This window comes from Micromesistius poutassou (genome assembly GCF_964030765.1).
Source record: "Micromesistius poutassou genome assembly, chromosome: 18".
NCBI classification, from domain to species: domain Eukaryota; kingdom Metazoa; phylum Chordata; class Actinopteri; order Gadiformes; family Gadidae; genus Micromesistius; species Micromesistius poutassou.
In genome coordinates this window covers 14,303,403-14,323,390 of record NC_140288.1, presented here as the reverse complement: position 1 = coordinate 14,323,390, position 19,988 = coordinate 14,303,403, and the positions used below count along the sequence as shown (strand labels likewise).

At 47.0% G+C, this 19,988-nt stretch overlaps 1 protein-coding gene across 1 annotated transcript in view; it reads left to right on the top strand.

The window, feature by feature from the left end:
• Positions 1–268: 268 nt before the first annotated feature.
• Positions 269–19,988, top strand: part of rasgrf2a (Ras protein-specific guanine nucleotide-releasing factor 2a) — a gene marked incomplete at both ends in the record, with an annotated part of 24,464 nt that continues 4,744 nt past the window's right edge. Inside the window, 20 exon segments of the mRNA XM_084483338.1 lie at positions 269–550; positions 5,156–5,262; positions 7,897–8,044; positions 8,431–8,517; positions 9,591–9,844; positions 10,945–11,024; positions 11,955–12,148; positions 12,677–12,786; positions 13,193–13,311; positions 14,007–14,170; positions 14,589–14,655; positions 14,833–14,969; positions 15,470–15,552; positions 16,239–16,487; positions 17,252–17,344; positions 17,844–18,141; positions 18,143–18,383; positions 18,885–19,007; positions 19,540–19,632; positions 19,983–19,988. The exon segment at positions 19,983–19,988 is cut by the window's right edge and continues 101 nt beyond it. Of these exon segments, the coding sequence (XP_084339464.1) occupies positions 269–550; positions 5,156–5,262; positions 7,897–8,044; positions 8,431–8,517; positions 9,591–9,844; positions 10,945–11,024; positions 11,955–12,148; positions 12,677–12,786; positions 13,193–13,311; positions 14,007–14,170; positions 14,589–14,655; positions 14,833–14,969; positions 15,470–15,552; positions 16,239–16,487; positions 17,252–17,344; positions 17,844–18,141; positions 18,143–18,383; positions 18,885–19,007; positions 19,540–19,632; positions 19,983–19,988 (2,935 nt within the window).

Sequence of the window (19,988 nt, the reverse complement as noted above, 5' to 3'; positions counted from 1 at the left end):
CCTCTCTCGACGTGGACAGTTGTAGTAGTCCATGAGCGCGGTTTCAAGCTAAAGGGGTAAGCTACTACTTTGTCAAAGTTTGGATCATGGATACCTCGGCTAGCCGCCTCTGTTGTGGGAGTGATTTGGCCGTGTGACGCGCGCTCCATCACCGACACCTTGCTTCGAGTAGTAAACGGAATCCCTCAGGAATTGGGCAGCGGGTGTGATGCTTCTCTGGTCGCTCTTTCGACTCAAGACGCACAGAGAAAGGCAGTAAAAACGTAAAATGCAGAAGAGCGTGCGTTACAACGAGGGGCACGCTCTGTATCTGTCGGTGGTCGCGCGGAAGGAGGGCTCCAAGCGGGGCGTCCTGAGCAAGAAGACGGCGGAGAACAGCCGCTGGAGCGACAAGTTCTTCGCGCTCTACCAGAACCTGCTCTTCTACTTCGAGAACGACCAGAGCACGCGACCCTCGGGGATATACCTGCTCGAGGGATGCACGTGCGAGAGATCTCCCGCGCCCAAGGTGTCCTCCTCCGTCAGCAAGGAGCCCCTGGATAAACTGCAGCAGGCAAGTGTGTAGCCTCTGTCGGGTCTAGAATCTAGATCATCTGGGGTCCACTTTATCTGTATTGAATCCAGATTTACTACACCAGGGACCCAGTCAGTGTGCCTGCTTACAGGGTCCTTTGTATCAGCGATTTATTTATTGTTGATTTCAGCAATCATAAATAAAAACAACATTATAAGTCGTAGGCTATACATATGAAGCAATACACTATCATTCCAGGGGTGTTCCAGGTGGTTGTTATTGACAGGCTGAAATGACTTGTAAATGTGTGTGTTGGACTGCTGTTGATTTATGTTTTTGTCTACCTCTTATTGCTATTTGTTGTATGTTTATTAAGTCATGTATTACGTGAGACTGGAAACTGTGAACTAAATTGCCCACCTTGGGATAGATAAAGTTTTTCTAATATAATCTAATCTAATCATTCAGTTATAGAAAGTAAATCTACAACTATCCTCAGTTTTTCTGTTTGGTCGATCTGCTCAATGTGTACTTACATGTTTATGGTAATTTGTTGCAAATAAATAGATAGATCATATTTGTAGGACTAACACTGCTGCAGTTAACCTAATATTTGCTATTCAGGTCTGGTACTCTATTCTTACAATAGGCCCTCTTTAGCTTGCTATGGTTGAATGTTTTGATTGAAAATGTTCACGGCATTGCAATGGGAGGGGAACCCAAGTGCAGATATCAGACATCTATACTATCAGGGTAGGTTAAAACATGGAAGCAGGTGAACATAATGGCTAATTAACACAGTTGACAAACGTCACACTAATGACAAAAAGGACAGACGGGTAGTAAGTGGGTTTGGGGCAGGATCATTCTAGAACAACACTCACTCCCTGACAACTCACTCAAACACACACTTCTTCACTCACTCAGTCACGTACTCACTCAAACACTCACTCTTTCACCCACTCAAAGTCACACAAACTCTGGCTCACTCAAACTCAAACACTTGCTCACTTACTCATTTACTTGAACACACACTCACTCAAACACCTACTCTCTCACTCGCTCACTTTCACCCTTACTCACTCAGTCATTCACTCACTTACTCATATCGGCATGGCCAAAGTTTTGTATTATATGTTGCTGTTAGCATATGTTGTTTTATGTAAACATGGTACACATTGGAAAAATACATGAGTGCGTACATATATATCATTTCACAAACATAATGTCAATATTTGGTCTGCTATGTTGTATTATGTAATGGACAGCAGAACATTGGCTACAGCCAAAGACCAACTGCCACCATCTGGACACACAACACAACAACAAGCTAGCATAGCCTTAGCCTTTAGCTTGTCCCAAGCTGTTGGGAGGCCAAGAAGAAACAGTTTGGTTTAAATAAATCATTAAATTTTGTGTGTGAAATCACCTCAAGGGGGATTGTCATACAACAGCATGCATATTTGTTTAATGTTTGAACACTGCCCTTAAGTAAAACCTAAAAGCATATTCAATATATGTGTATGTATGTGTGTGGAAAAACTAAAGGACTGGCTCATTTTAATAGTGGTACATACACAATAAGCTACACAATATGCTGCGTGTGTCTGAGCTCTATCTGTATGCAGTAAGAGCCCACATGGGAGCTGATTCTGTAAACAACAACACAGTCACCGTAACATATGTGAGACGCGGCCCCTAACTCTGGAACCCTATTGGTCAGGGCCGGCGTTCTGACAACAGTCAGGATGAGTTACCGTAACGGGGAGAATCGTAAAGCCCGTCCATTATCTTCAGCTGTCTAGACTGAACCTCATCAGAAGCTTATGTATTTCATAATTAATGTCATGATCAGCTTAATAGCCGGCTAAACTTTTTCACGTGGCAGCATTTTTATCAGCCGACTTTGTTTACTAGTGCTAGTAGGCAATGAGACAAAGACTTATTTAGGCTACTGTGAGCCATACGACGCTTATAGTAACTCTAAAAGCAGCCTGTTTTTGTTTGTTTTAATTAAAAATGGAGAACATAACATAGGCTAAATCTTTTGTTTACAATCCAGGTAGCCAAGGGAGGTACGGTAGACAGACAAGTCTTTCAGTTAGAGCTACAGTTCAGGTTAGCTTGACGGGACACATGTATATTAGTACCTTACTGTGTGACCATGAACGTATGTGTCTCTCTACCTAAATAGCTGATATTGATTAACTGGGAATATTGACTGAGATGGAACGGCCCTCTAAAGCCAATCTTTGATCTATGTCCTCTGAAAGATCGTGATTTTTTTTCCCTTGGCTTTAAAATGTAAACTTTCAAAGAATAAATTAAACCCCAAAATAAACCCACTAGGTCAGATGTATTTTATGTATTATTTACTTGTAATGATAAGCCTGTTCATAACCAGTGGTCAACCCCTCCTCCAGTTTTTCATAATCACACCTGATGACAGAGAGGTATTTTGCACATAATGTTCAAAACTGTTTTAAGGTGGATAGGGGGTTGGGGCGCTTCCAAAACATTGAATAGTCAAATCGGGTTACAAATCGGTATTCCTAAATGCTTCCTAGTTCCTACTGTAATGAGTGTAGGAACCAATTGGATTCCTGTGTAATGCTATTTGGAGAAGTGATGTAGAAGTGTGTGTGTGTGTGTGTGTGTGTGTGTGTGTGTGTGTGTGTGTGTGTGTGTGTGTGTGTGTGTGTGTGTGTGTGTGTGTGTGTGTGTGTGTGTGTGTGTGTGTGTGTGTGTGTGTGTGTGTGTGTTATTGTAATTGATCATTCAATGTTTCAATAAGGATAATCAAAAATTAAATAATTAATTATTGTTTTCAATCCATTCACGAAAGAAATGTGAAATGTTTAATGTGAGCAACAATAAATTAAAAAAGTTCAAAGATAATCTACAAGTCTGTAGGCCCGGTTCTCAGTTCACTGCCTGGATGAGGAGTTTCAGGGTTCCTGTCTCTCTGGTCTTCCAGGGGGAACGAGAGAGCCATGACCAATAGTCTTTCTGGGAGTTAGAACCAATAGGATCAGTCTTTCTGAGAGTAAGAACCAACAGGATCAGTTTATCTGTAAACATGTAGTTAGAACCAAAATGATCAGTCTATCCAAAGAGACGAGAGTTATAACCAATAAGATCAGTCCATCTCTAGAGATAAAGGATTGGATTCAATAGGATCAGTCTATCTGTACAGACATAGTTAGAACCAATAGGAGCGCATCTGTACAGACATAGACTGATCCTATGCTTTCTTTCTCTATCTGTAGAGACACAGACACAGACTATGATCAGTTTATCTTGAGAGATTTAGAGAGTTGCAACCAATATGATCAGTCTATCTCTAGAGACATGGATAGATAGATAGATAGAATATGTACTTTATTCATCACATGGGGAACTTGGTGGTAACAGCTGCTCACAGCAAAAAACCCAATTAGTAATATTTATAATAATGTAAACAAAAATATATCAAAAATCTGTGCAAAAATGTTACATCCAAATACAAGCAGACCTAGAAAGTACACTATAGCCATATGACAACAAAAAAAACACACCTTATGAAGTGTTGAATGTGCAATAATATATTGACATGTCAGGCTGGAGGACCAATAAGAGCTTCTGATATTTGTAGACGTTCCTGGTCTTGATGGTTTTATGTACCAGTGGCTGGACGCTAGGGGACCCGGGGCCGAGCAGAGGCTGTAAGCCCTGTCTCTCTCTGTCATCGCTAGTCGTTAGCGCTTAGCAGGCCTGCGGCGGGGAAGCTGCTTTAGTAGAGCAAGGAGCTGCACCGTACAACCCTGGTGGTTACATAAGCCCTGCTGCCCCACTATGCACACACACACGCACACACACACACACGCATACATGCACATGCAGGCAACCAGGCACACACACACACACACACACACACACACACACACACACACGCATACATGCACATGCAGGCAACCAGGCACACACACACACACACAAACACACACGCACCTACGTATATGCTGGCACGCATTGCCAGCAGTTGCACACGCAAGCCCTTAAGCCTCACTCCACAGTCTGACAGCGGTCTGCAGTCCGTAGGTTGACAACCACTCTCATTGTTATTCCTAGTGAAATGTGTTGGTTTTAAAAAGCACACGCTTTATCTAATAAATTGGGTATTTTGGCGGTTGATCCGCTCAAGTTAAATTAGTCAAGTTTAAATGACTGTCCGGTTGTGACATCCCTGGTGTGTGCGTCAAGATGTTATGATGGTGTTGAAACAGGCGCCCTTTAAAGACGTGATGAATGAATGCATGCTTGGGTAAAGGATTTTTAAATAACGTGTTTGAAGTGCATGCATCACTTTGGGAATTGTCATTCAGCGTTGTTGCAGGGACAGATATGAAATCCATTGCATAATGTATCAGACAATTTCTTATGCATAATGCACACCTTGATAACGCTTAGAAGAAGAGCCGGCGATGAAATATGCACAGCTTGCGTGTAAGCATAAGGTCAACGCTGGATTTATTGACCCGTGGTTTAAATGGCAATATGCTTCTTCTCAGTGTTGTCACAGGTGCAGTGGCCTGTTGAATGGATATACGTCCATGGATTCTATCCTTATGTTTCTGTTTCTATATTTGCCTCCAACCGTAGCACTACTTCCTGGTGGTGTTTGGTCACGATGGACAGAAGCCTCTGGAGCTGCGGGCGGAGGAGGAGGCAGAGTGTATAGATTGGGTGGAGTGCATCGAGCAGGCCAGGTAACACTCCCTTTTACACAAAGTCATTCAGGACACACTGTCAAACTGTGGGTCGGGAGCCAAAGCGGGTCGTTGATCCAGTCGGAGGTCGGGGGCAGCTTGACCACCGCAGAAGACTCAGAAAGACATTTACTAACAATTAACTAACAGTTAATTAAGAGTTCAATCATTGACTTATGGTGTTCATGTTAACGAGGGGTGTACGGTATAAATGATATAGAAAGTACACAGGTGTGAATTTGCGCTACGGTATGGATTTTGACGTTACCGTGAGACCGGTGTGACCGGTAGACAGTGTTGTGTGTAACGCGTTACAAAGTAAGTATCGCGTAAATACAGTAACGTAACTACTTTTCATGTAAAAAGTAAAGTTACGCGAAACTACTGAAAATGTGGTAACGAAACGTAGTTCCTTTTTCAATTTGGCGCAACGTAACTTTTCCCGGGGACAGTTATGACAGCGATACTGCCTTCTCAGGCCGTATGCTATTGCGCAAGCACGCAGGCGCGCAGAAAGCGTGCCTGCGTCTCTTCACAAGCTCTCATTCCACACCGTACGAGACAGACGCTGGTAGCGTGAAGCTGTCTCTGCATCTCAGACATCGCTTCCGCAGGCATTTTCCAAAGCCAGTCCTTACGACAAAAAAAGCCAGCGGTGGAACGAGATAACAAACGCCGTCACTGTTTACCTGTGTAAGGACATGGTTCCCTTTCAAAATGTCGATAGAATGGGCTTTAAAGAGTTGGTCAAAACACTCAATCCCAGGTACACGTTACCTGCTGCCCGCACACACTTCAGCCAAATTGAGATGCCAAAACTATACGGCAAGGTCCGCGAGCAAGTGGAGAAAGAAATCCATACCATTAAACATTAGTGTTTTTCAGAGATGGAAGTAACTTAGCATTTTTTCTATGCAGTTTTGCTGCCTAACCAGTATTTTACCCCTTCAGAAGCATTTATATTGAAATTAGAAGATAAAATGAACATACCGTGATATAATACCGTTACCGTCTATGCCTCAAATCATACCATGATATACATTTTAGTCCATACCGTACAGCCCTAATGTTAACTAAGGTTACGGTGTTCATGTTACTAAGCTATTCATTTATACATAATTTAATTGGGTAAGGGTTAACCCTTTCTCACTTACCCTAACCTTAACCCTAACCTAGGGCTGCTTGATTATGGAAAAAGTCATAATCACGATTATTTTGGTCAATATTGAAATCTCGATTATTGAAATGATTATTTTTGAGTTTGAAAACATGATGCATTTATTCATAATTTCTCTCCAAAAAAAACACTTTGTAAATGAGAACTTTGAAATTTCCCCTTTAAAAAATACACTAAATGGTCAAATAGAAAATAATGTCCAGATAATATATGTATCCAGCTGTTCTGCAATTTCTATAAAGAAAGAAAATCGTTTCAACTCAATTATATTAGTTTGGTGATCGTTTCATGCTAAAATCGAAATCACGATCAAAATTCGTTTAACCGCCCAGCCCTACGCTAACCCTTATGCTAATGCTATATAATATTGCTTATTACAGCAGGACCTATTGTTAATAAATGCTTAATTAATATAGCTTTATTGCAAAGTATTAGCTTTTATTTTAACAAAAGGACTTGTTATTCCAGTTGGGTCCCATGGACTGGAATGAATTTTGGGTCCAGAGTTGAAAAAGTAAATGATGCCCTAATGTAGGAGATGCTTTTATACCAAATAATATAAGTGTAGGGTAACATTAAAGATTGGAGAAACCAAGCATTCAAAAAAACAACAACAACTGGACAGTGCAAAAAAATGTATCTAAAGAAGAACTTAATAGTTTGTTTATTACATAAAAGTACAAGTGCTAGACCAATTCTTCTGGGGTAGTGCATCACAACAAATATATGATAAGATAAGCTCTGAATTTAACCGCCAAGATTATTTGGTTAGATTTCATGTACGGTTATGTTCATGTACTCTTAACGTCATATTTTCCAAAGGGACATGCTGGTGATGATATCCCCTCATTGGTCAAAGGTGTATAATGTCAGCAATTGTATTCCTCCTTAAAGGCCCAAGCACTATGTAATGCTTATATGTGTGTGTCTGTGTGCCTGTGTGTGGTGTGCGTATGTTCATATGCTGAGTTCACATTTAGGTCACATTCTGATGTAGTGCTGCACTGATTACATCAGAGTTAAGCCTAGCATTCAGTCTGACCTCTATCCTCTATCTCCGTCTCTCTCTACTCTCCTTCTTTATCTCTCTCTCTACTCAATTTCTTTCTTTCTCTCTCTCTCTATTCTGTTTCTTTATTCACTCAGAAACACACACACACACACACACACACACACACACACACACACACACACACACACACACACACGCATTCTCTCTCCATCCATAGCTCTCTATTCTCGTTCTATCATTATCTCTGCCCTCTCCCCCTAACTTTCTCTTTCTTTCTTTCTTTCTTTCTTTCTTTCTTTCTTCTTTTCTTCCTCTGTCTCTCGCTCTCTCCACTATATATCCGTCCATCCTGATCATACCTTCAAGTGTAATAAACAACGAGGTAAACATCTGATTCATTCGTCCGTCTCCTCTCCCCCCATCCTTGTCCTCCCGGCACCTCCAGCTACTCGGACGTCATGGTGGAGCGGGAGGTGCTGATGCAGAAGTACATCCACCTGGTGCAGATCATGGAGACGGAGAAGGTGGCGGCCAATCAGCTGCGCACACAGCTGGAGGACCAGGAGACGGAGATAGAGAGGCTGAAGTCGGAGGTCAGGAGGTCTCCTCCGTTCGGACCACAGCGCCGTCACTCACAGACGCACACACTCTCTCATGACGACCTCTAGAGTCACGTTGTGCTGTACTGACATGCTCTGTATAAATGTCTATACTTCTTCAGACTATGTTAAGCCAGGATGTAAACAGTCCGTAATATGATAGCAAAACATTTTGGAGTGCAGGGCCCGACCCAGGGTTTGAGAAACTATGACACAGACTATAGTCACATAGACTCTATAATCACATACTCTATAATCATAATCATATCTATAATCATATAATTCATGTACTATAGTCACACACACTACACTCACAATGTACTGTATCCTGTATAAAATATTTCTATACAACTTAACTGATGTATGGTTTTGTGTTTCAGGTGTTGGTGTTGAACAAATCCAAGGAGAGGTTGCAACCGAGCCAGAATAACCAAGAAGAGGACCCTGACATCAAAAAGATCAAAAAGGTTAATTACTGCTAAGAGATGCCATAGACAGACTTCCAGACAGGCAGGCAGACAGACGGATAAGGAGAGTAGACAGGCAGGTAAGAAGACAGACAGACGGATAAGGAGAGTAGACAGGCAGGTAAGAAGACAGACAGACAGACAGACAGGTAGAACAGACAGGTCACTGAGAGACTGTACCTGGTGTCCCTCCTCTAAGTTCAGACAGACAGACAGACAGACAGACAGTCAGGTAGACAGACCTCCAGACAGACAGAGAGACAGGTAGACAGACAGACAGACCGGTAGACAGACAGGTCACTGACAGACTGTACCTGGAGGCCCTCTAGGTGCAGACTGACAGACAGACAGACAGACAGAGAGACAGGTAGACAGACCTCCAGACAGACAGAGAGACAGGTAGAAAGACAGACAGACAGACAGGTCAGTGACAGACTGTACCTGGTGTCCCTCCTCTAGGTGCAGACTGACAGACAGACAAACAGACAGACAGGTAGAACAGACAGGTCACTGACAGACTGTACCTGGTGTCCCTCCTCTAGGTGCAGACAGACAGACAGACAGACAGACAGACAGACAGACAGACAGGTAGAACAGACAGGTGACCGACACTTTGCGTGTGGTGTCCCTCTAGGTGCAGACAGACAGACAGACAGACAGGTACACAGACAGGTGACCGACCCGCTGCGTGTGGTGTCCCTCTAAGTGCAGACAGACAGACAGACAGACAGACAGACAGGTGACCGACACGCTGCGTGTGGTGTCCCTCTAAGTGCAGACAGACAGACAGACAGGTACACAGACAGGTGACCGACACGCTGCGTGTGGTGTCCCTCTAGGTGCAGACAGACAGACAGACAGACAGGTACACAGACCGGTCACCGCCCCGCTGCGTGGTGTGTCCCTCCTCTAAGTCCAGACAGACAGACAGACAGACAGGTACACAGACAGGTGACCGACACGCTGCGTGTGGTGTCCCTCCTCTAAGTTCAGACAGACAGACAGACAGACAGACAGACAGACAGGTACACAGACAGGTGACCGACCCGCTGCGTGGTGTGTTCCTCCCCCAGGTCCAGAGCTTCATGCGGGGCTGGCTCTGCCGGCGCAAGTGGAAGCTGATCGTGCAGGACTACATCAGCTCGCCGCACGCCGAGAGCATGCGCAAGAGGAACCACATCGTGTTCAACATGGTGGAGGCGGAGACGGAGTACGTGCACCAGCTGTCCATCCTGGTCAACTGCTTCCTGCGGCCCCTGAGGATGGCGGCCAGCTCCAAGAAGCCCCCCATCAGCCATGACGACGTCAGCAGCATCTTCCTCAACAGGTACCGCTCTGTACAGATCTACAGAGCGGTCTATTGATCCGTCTGCTTACCAATCCCTGTAGTGCCTACCTTTACCTGTATGGCTAATTGACAGACACACACACACAGACAGACACAGACAGACAGACAGTTTGATAGATAGAACTATCCGTTGTGTGTGTGTGTGTGTGTGTGTGTGTGTGTGTGTGTGTGTGTGTGTGTGTGTGTGTGTGTGTGTGTGTGTGTGTGTGTGCGTGTGCGCACCTGGAACATGGGGTAAGTGAGATAGGTCTCTAGCATATCGACAAGGTGCTACCACAGTTACTAGGTCAGATATACTGCAGCGTCTTCTTCTGCTAGGTACCAGGTCATTTGTATTTATGCAGCATTTTCTTCAAGAGGCAGACGGACAATACAGATGTACGATAAGATGGGATTATGGGTGTCAAGCGCAGTAGCAGAAGTCGAGGTAGACACACAGTAGCAAGAATTAACGAGATTCCTTCAAGTGATAAAAGATATATTAAGTATCTCATATCTTATATCTTCATTGTATCAGATCATTGTATATATGATCGATACAGATACGATAAAGTGACAAGAATTAAGAGAGAAAGAAAATATCTAAATTTCATATCAAAAAGATTTATCGAAAATAAATGTATAGATAGATAGATAGATAGATCCTTTAATAATCCTTTACAGGAAATTACAGTGTCACAACAGCGTGGACAGACATAACAAACACACATTCCCTCATATGCTAAAATACTTAAATACTACAATAATAAATACTAAATACTATAAGGTGCAAAGTTAATTTTGTGCATTAATATATAATGCACAAAATATATATTATATAAGTATATACTGAGTATGACAGATCATTCATAATCTAGAACAGTATATAGAGAAGATCATATATGCATGTGTTTGTGTCTGTGTGTGTGTGTGTGCGTGTGTGTGTGTGTGTGTGTGCCTGTGTGTGTGCCTGTGTGCCCGTGCGTGTGTGTGTGTGTGCCTGTGCGAGTGTGTGTGTGTGCATGTGCGACGTGTGTATTCTGAATACGTACACCAGAGCTCCACACTATGTAGTGTTTGCTGTGTTCCGTTTGCTCCAGTGAGACCATCATGTTCCTCCACGAGATCTTCCACCAGGGCCTCCAGGCGCGGATCGCCAACTGGCCCACGTTGGTGCTGGGTGAGCTTCACTTACCAAACACACGTACCCTCACGGTGGGTTACATCACAAGGACCAGCGGAGCTTTTGATTGGACGGCTGTAGACTAAGGAGCTAGAGGTCTAGAGGAGCTCTCAAAGTACGAAGAGCGCGCTGCGTTCTGTCTCAATCCGAGTAGTCCCCGTTCCCCCTGTTTCTAGAACCCTTCCTCGTATGTGAGGACATGCAAGATGTTTTTATTGTTGTTGTTAAAAAGCACGACAGAATACTTTCACAACATTTACTACCACAATTTAACGATGAATATTATACAATCGCAATTACACACAAATTGATCATGTGAATGATGGTGCTGGGTGAGCTCCATTTACCAAACACACGTACCCTCACGGCGGGTTACATTACAAGGACCAGCGGAGCTTTTGATTGGACGGCTGTAGACTTAAGGAGCTAGAGGTCGTTTGGCGACTGGAGGTTTGAATTCATTACATCTAGAGCCAACCCTTCCCCAAGTGTTCTGACGACACGGAACAGCTGTAGAGGTGTTGACTTTGAGGCGTGCGTTGGGATGATTTGCGTCAACGGTGTCTCGCGTGGGTTTTGAACGGCCACAGTGTGCCAGTAGAGTGCTGTTGTGAACGCAGTCAATTTGCACAGTGGATATTTCTCAATTCAATTAAATTCAAAAAACTTTATTTGTCCCCAAGGGGCAATTGAAGACAGACACGTAAAGCAGCAACATTTACACAGGACAAGCTTAGTTGCAACATACGACAAGACAATTGTGTTAGTTACTGACTGATAAGAATTCAACAAACAAACAAACGAAAATAGCTGCTCTACGAGCTGATCGGTCGACCGCACAAGCAGCGACCGGAAGCGGATAATGTTCAAGTTCAAGTTCATGTTTCTGGTGTTGATTGTGTTTTTTCTCCTCTGTTGTTGTTGCAGCGGACCTGTTTGACATCCTGCTGCCCATGCTGAACATCTACCAGGAGTTTGTGAGGAACCACCAGTACAGCCTGCAGGTGCTGGCCAACTGCAAGCAGAACCGGGACTTTGACAAGCTGCTGAAGCAGTACGAGGCCAACGCGGCCTGTGAGGGACGCATGCTGGAGACCTACCTCACCTACCCCATGTTCCAGGTACGCACGCACGCACGCACGCACGCACGCACACACACACACACACACACACACACACACACACACACACACACACACACACACACATGCTGGAGACCTACCTCACCTACCCCATGTTCCAGGTAAACACACACACGCACACACACACACACACACACACACACACACACATGCTGGAGACCTATCTCACCTATCCCACACCTACACCAATGCAAACCTTGCCCCAGGCCTCAATCTGTTATATCGACCTCTTTTTTTTAAACTGTGTAGTAATTTCAAATTATTTATGTGCTATTTAATTATTCATTTTCATTGGTTTTATTTTGAGGCACTTTTCTGAGTAATCCTTGATAAAGTGCTACATAAATATACTGCATTATTTATCAATGTATTATATATTTTTCAAATCTATCAATTTATCATTCATTCCTTTCATAACATATTCCACAGCGCGTTGTGTCGACGGTGTGTTCTTATGCATGCACTCATTTTATTTTCATTTTATTTGATTGATTTTCTCACGATCAGATTCCGCGGTACATCATCACCCTCCACGAGCTGCTGGCCCACACGCCCCACGAGCACGTGGAGCGCAAGAGCCTGGAGTTCGCCAAGTCCAAACTAGAGGAGCTCTCAAAGTACGAAGGGCGCGCTGCGTTCTGTCCCAAACCGACTGGTCCCCGTTCCCCCTGTTTCTAGAACCCTTCCTCGTACGTGAGGACACGCAAGATGTTTTTATTGTTGTTGTTTAAAAAGCACGACAGAATACTTTCACAACATTTACCACCGCAATATAACGATGAATATTATACAATCGCAATTACACACAAATTGATCATGTGAATGACCGTAGGATGAAGTCCATTCAAGGACCACCGAGTGCTTTGTGTTCTGTTGAGGTGCGGGTGGGCTGGGTCACTGAGGCTGTATGTCGGTGACCTACAGAGAGGTCGACGTCTCCCTAGGGGTGTGTGTTCCCTGGCCCCCCCAGGGGGGGGGGGGGTGAGGAGCAGGGGGGCTGAGGAGGACGCGTCTGTGTTTCAGGATGATGCACGACGAGGTCAGCGACACGGAGAACATCCGCAAGAACCTGGCCATCGAGAGGATGATCGTAGAGGGCTGCGACTTCCTGCTGGACACCAGCCAGACCTTCGTTAGACAAGGTACGCACAGCGGCCGTGTTCCAATAGCCAGACCTTCGTTAGACAAGGTACGCACAGCGGCCCTGTTCCAATAGTCAGACCTTCGTTAGACAAGGTACGCACAGCGGCCCTGTTCCAATAGTCAGACCTTCGTTAGACAAGGTACACACAGCGGCCGTGTTCCAATAGCCAGACCTTCGTTAGACAAGGTACGCACAGCGGCCGTGTTCCAATAGTCAGACCTTCATTAGACAAGGTACGCACAGCGGCCCTGTTCCAATAGTCAGACCTTCGTTAGACAAGGTACGCACAGCGGCCCTGTTCCAATAGTCAGACCTTCATTAGACAAGGTACGCACAGCGGCCGTGTTCCAATAGCCAGACCTTCGTTAGACAAGGTACGCACAGCGGCCCCATTCCAATAGTCACAGCTTCCTTAGACTATGGACCCACAGCGGCCACATTCCAATAGTCTTCCCATAGTCTCTTTGTGACTAACAAGTTTCCAAACAGTTGTTGTGCTCCAATAGTCTTGAGTGTCCTTGAGGGCTGCCATTGTTTTTTAATCGGGCAGACTACTATGTTCTTGCTTCGTTGTGAACTGAATCTCCCGACCTTCAGCACCGACCTTCAGTTTTCGGTCATTCTTGGTAATGTTTGGGCTCAAGGCCTCGGGCCAGACTAACCTGCAGAGACCCCCCCCCCCCCCCCCCCCAGGCTCTCTGATCCAGCTGCCGTCCAGCAGTGAGAGGGGGGTGCTCAGCAAGGTGCGGCTGGGCTCGCTGTCCCTCAGGAAGGAAGGGGAGAGGCAGTGCTTCCTGTTCACCAAACACCTCCTCATATGCACCCGCTCGTCTGGGGGGAAACTCCACCTGCTCAAGGTCAGCAGCCCGGCTCCTGGTGACGGAGATGAAGATGATGATTGTGAAATGACGATGACGATGCTGATGATGATGATGATGACAACCATTGATCATCATCATTACCATGATGATGATAACGGGACGTTATCAAATAATGTTGGCAAGGATGTCGAAAGACAGATAATAATGATAAACTTTATTTCCATGTCCCTTTTCAAAATAAAAGTAACAATCCGCTTCACATGATGAAAATCAAACGCACAAAAACATTAACGGACGGAAACACCTATAAAAAAAATAGAACGGCTTCAAACAAACAAAAATATGTTAGAATTAGCCATGGATAATATAAGGGACAATTATTTTGAATACGACATACAAATACCACAACTGTAGGTCTGACCTCTGACCCCTTCCCCCCCCCCACGCTAAACAGCAAGGAGGAACGTTGTCCCTGATAGAGTGCACGCTCATCGAGGAGGTGGACGCCAACGACGAGGACTGTGAGTGCCAGCGTCCCGACACCTCCCACACATCTGTGGCTTTATTTTAAAAAACCGAGTTATGGATATCAAGTTCCGTGTCTGCCAAAGTCTGTTCCCGTTAGTCGCCGCTCACTCCCACGCACGAGACGCCTTTAACACGGACTGTAAACATTGTGTGATTCTTCTTCTCTCCAGTCAACGCGGCGGGCCAGGGCTTCAGTCACCTGGAGTTCAAGGTCGTGGTGGAGCCGACAGAAGGTCAGTCGTTCTCTGTCGTCCTGTTGGCTCCGTCGAGGCAGGAGAAGGCCGCCTGGACCAGTGACATCAGTCAGGTAGTCTCATTCAAATGAACACAAGATAATAATTAGATGAATGTAATGTATAATAATAATTACACATAAGATGAATGGTTCTCTCCCTCTCCCTCTGTGTTTTGTTAATGCGTAGTTTATATGATTCTTTATCTTTTCTATGTATTGTTACTCTGTAATGTATATGATTCTGTCTCTCCCTCCCTCTATACATTTCTATTGTGTACGATATGATGCTCTCCCTCTATGTTTTTCTACTGTGTACTATATGATTCTCTATGTTTTTCTACTGTGTACTATATGGTTCTCTGTGTATTTCTACTGTGTTCTATATGGTTCTCTGTGTATTTCTACTGTGTACTATATGGTTCTCTGTGTATTTCTACTGTGTACTATATGGTTCTCTGTGTATTTCTACTGTGTACTATATGGTTCTCTGTGTATTTCTACTGTGTACTATATGGTTCTCTGTGTATTTCTACTGTGTACTATATGGTTCTCTGTGTATTTCTACTGTGTAGTGTATAGACAACATCCGATGCAATGGCCTCATGACCAGCGTGTTTGAAGAGAACTCCAAAGTCAGTGTGCCTCACATGATCAAGTAAGAAAATCCTGATGGACACACACAAACACAAACAAACAAACAAACTATTTTCATTCCATCGTTTCTTATATGATAATATAAGATAAGATAAGATAATAGTATATGATAAAAGCACCCCTCGTGGCAGGGTTAGACCCTTATAATGCATAAGGGTCTCGCTGCTGAGAGACACCCTGATTGGTCAGAATGAGCCAGGAGGTCTAAAACCTAAATGGGCTCAGAGGGGCGGCAGGCGCACTCACTCAGAACTGATATTCTCACAGCGAATTACACTCGAATTACACAATACACTGCCAGTTGTACTAAAGTACACTCAAGTGACAGCTCTTAAAGGTGACATGTCATACCACTAAGGTGTGAGTGTGATCAGCCGTTACAAGCCGTTTTGAAAATCGGCCTCTTCTGACATCACAAGTGGGCGCGTCCACCTAGATGTGTGACGGCTAGATAAGCAGCCCTTGCCGCAGTCCAACGGGTAGGGCTGGTCGACTGATCCATCCAGCACACATCTAGGTGGACGCGCCCACTTGTGATGTCAGAAGAGGCCGATTTTCAAAACGGCTTGTAACGGCTAATCACACTCACACTCACACCGGGTGGCGTCATACGTCACCTCTACATCCTACCTCCAGCCCCTCTAACCTCTCTTTAACCCCCCCCCCACCCCCCCCCCACCACTGCAGGTCAGACGTCAGGCTCCACAAGGACGACGTGGACATCTGCTTCAGCAAGACGCTCAACTCCTGCAAGGTGCCCCAGATCCGCTACGCCAGCGTGGAGCGGCTGCTGGAGCGGCTGACCGACCTGCGCTTCCTGTCCATCGACTTCCTCAACACCTTCCTGCACACCTACCGCGTCTTCACCTCCGCCGCCGTGGTCATCGACAAGCTGGCCGACATCTACAAGAAGCCCTTCACCTCCATCCCGGTCCGGTACGCAGAGCTGGGGGGGGGGGGACCGACGAGCAGCGGGCCAATCGGTGTTATCGGTTATCCCCATGGGGGGGGGGGGTTGTTCTGACAGGAAATGTGACATGTCATGTGATGTACTGTAGACATGACGGCGTCAGGTACGCTGACGCCGTCATGTCGATTGATGTTGGATCGTTATTGTTCAATATTAGTGATGATATTGATGACTTGAGTAGCCGGTGGCCATCAGGTCACGTTGTCGTTGATTCAGACGATTGATATTCGGTCAGTATTGATCGATGCTGCGGACACTGGGCACACGATACTGGATCGATACTTAACGATTAAGGGTGTTTTCGCTTTTCTCGTGTGTAGCCTGTGGCTGTTAGGCACGTTATCCTCGCCATTTTGAACAATCTATATACATTATCAATGTCAATCGTTTAACTATATTTTAATGTGAGTAGCTTGTGGATATGAGGAACATTGTTCGCCAATCTATCAACGTTTTATCAATATTCGATCAATGTTATCAGTACGGTTTCTTTCACCTTTCATGCAAGTAGCATCTGGAGGTCAGAGACATTGCCATCCATCGATATTTGAGTGTTGTTTCACTGTCATGCGTGTTTATCCATTTTCCTTTGTCAAAGGCTGAAGCATGGCGGCCCCATCACCCGTCTTTCATTCCATGTTCTCATTTTCTCTTCGTACACTTCCACATGTTTTCCACTTCCTGCTCTTCCGCCCCTTCAATCGTCCAATCCCTGCCTGCATCACCCCAGGGTGCAGTATCATTCGTCCGACCGCCTGTCCATCACATCCATCAGTCCTGACTACAGTCTGAAGATAACGCAGCTCGCTCTGGCCCAGTCAAAGTAAATACTATAGCAGTAGTAGTGTTAGGGGACGTGGGCAAATGCCATTCACATTACATTGACTCAATCAGCTTTTAATCAAAAAGACACTTCAAAGTGAGGCCTAGAACAATCAAAGTGAGCATGACGTAATTTAAATTCATAATCACGTCAACCCACTCCCATCCCATCAAACATATAATACTCACCACGGATCACTAGCTTGAAGGGCCCCTATTTTGATTGGCACTTAGTCAATTCATAATCGACCCTACAGTGTCGTCACGAGTGGGAGGGTCCACCCAGGGGTATGATGGGCGGATACCTACCGGTTGGTACAGTCCACTGGGTAGGCTGGTGGATGGATCTATCCATCTACCATGCATTTGTGTTTTTTGAAATGGCTTTTAATGGCTGCTCAACGTCACACCCGGTGGTGAAAAAGAGGCATGACCGGTACCACCGCTCCCCCGCTGCTACTGCTGCTCGTTGTGACCTCCGGCTGGAACCCTCTCCTCAGGTCCCTGGAGCTGTTCTTCGCCACCAACCAGGGCGCGTGGGGCGGCGACACCCTGAACAACAAGTCCCCCCGGCTGTCCCGCAAGTTCTCCTCCCCGCCGCCCCTCTCCATCCCCACCTGGAGCTCCTCCCCGGTCAGCTCCCGCAAGCTCTCCCTCAACTCCCCCGTCGGCGGAGGCACCAAGGCCTGGGGGGGCGGCGGCGACCACTGCTCCTCCACCCCTTCCTCCTCGGCCGCCAGCTCGCCCACCTCCTGCCACTTCCCCGCCGTCCCCTCCCCTCCGCCCGGCTCCCCCCGGGCCCCCCCCCCCCGGCGGCGGCGGCGGCGGCTTCTGCTCCTCGCCGCCCCCCACCGCCACCCGCTGCCCCGCCGGCGGCTTCCCCCTCCTGCAGGCGGCGGCCGCCCCCCCCTCCTCCCCGCCGCCCACCAAGGCCCTGCTGGAGCTGAGCGGCGCCGCCCCCCCCCCCGGGGAGGACGTGAGCGGGGAGCTGCCCCGGATGGACGCCTTCTGCGGGAAGCTGCGGCGCAGCATCCGCCGCGGTACGGACGCTCGGACGCTCGGGGGCACGGGGGCGGGGGGGCGGGGGGGCGGGCCTTACAGAGCAGGTCAGGGGGGGTCAGGGGGTCAGGGGGAGAGAGAGCAGCCGGTCAGACTGCAGGACGCGACGTGGACACCGCACACCAAAAGTACAACGTATAAAACACAGGAAACAGGATCAGACACAGCGAACACACCCCCGATATATACCACCACAGCATTACTGAATACCTTATCCTGATTGGTCGATAACGATCTGAAGGTGTGCATTGTTTTAAAATGCGGAGCGCCTTTTAACAGTTTCAGATCATTGCACTACAAATCCACAGTCACTCGACAAAAAGAATCAGCTCAAAGAAATGCAGAAGAATATTCATATGTAATAGATGAAAGTAAACAATATCTAAATCGTTTTTGGGGACTGTGGTTTTGACCTTGTGAAAAGAACCAGAAGAAGTCTAACGGTTTGGGTCCTAAGTCTAACCAGCGGCTGTTCCCCTCAGCCGTCCTGGAGACCGTGTCCCTGGACAAGTTCATCCCAGAGTCCCCGGCAACCAGCGAGTCCGGGGACCTGTCTCCCTGCCGCTCGCCCTCTGCCTCCAGACACATGCGCTACAGACAGACAGGTACACGCACGCACGCACGCACGCACGCACGCACGCACGCACGCACGCACGCACGCACGCACGCACGCACGCACGCACGCACGCACGCACGCACGCACGCACGCACGCACGCACGCACGCACGCACGCACGCACGCACGCACGCACGCACGCACGCACGCACGCACGCACGCACGCACGCACGCACGCACGCACGCACGCACGCACGCACGCACGCACGCACGCACGCACGCACGCACGCACGCACGCACGCACGCACGCACGCACGCACGCACGCACGCACGCACGCACGCACGCACGCACGCACGCACGCACGCACGCACGCACGCACGCACGCACGCACGCACGCACGCACGCACGCACGCACGCACGCACGCACGCACGCACGCACGCACGCACGCACGCACGCACGCACGCACGCACGCACGCACGCACGCACGCACGCACGCACGCACGCACGCACGCACGCACGCGTTTGTTTGAGGGAAACAATAACAAAATGTGTGTGTGTGTGTGTGTGTGTGTGTGTGTGTGTGTGTCCTCAGGGGAGAACTCTCGCTGCGCTGTGTCCCCGGCCTCCGCCTTCGCCATCGCCACCGCCGCCGCCGGTCACGGCCCCTCCCCAGGTGGGCGGCCCCCCCCTCAGCCAATAAGAACCAACCTCAGCTACGACCCTCTGTTTAGTTTACGTTAGTGAGACGTTTACTTTTAACTTACCGTGTTGACCATGTCATCTATTAACGGATCTTTTTCAATCTCAAAAAACAACCTGGTCAGCGGAGAGATTGGCAGGATTTATTTGAATAAATGTGATGTTGGCTGTTAGGTTACACAAGTCAAACTATGTCTGAAAAATAAGACAAACTCCACCAAAGACGAACCTGTTTTATGTTAGGATCACACGGTCTTATGTTAGGCTCATCAAAGTGTGTGTAGTCTCCTCCCAGTGTTAAATGTTGGGTGCTGTTGGTCGTAGGAGTGT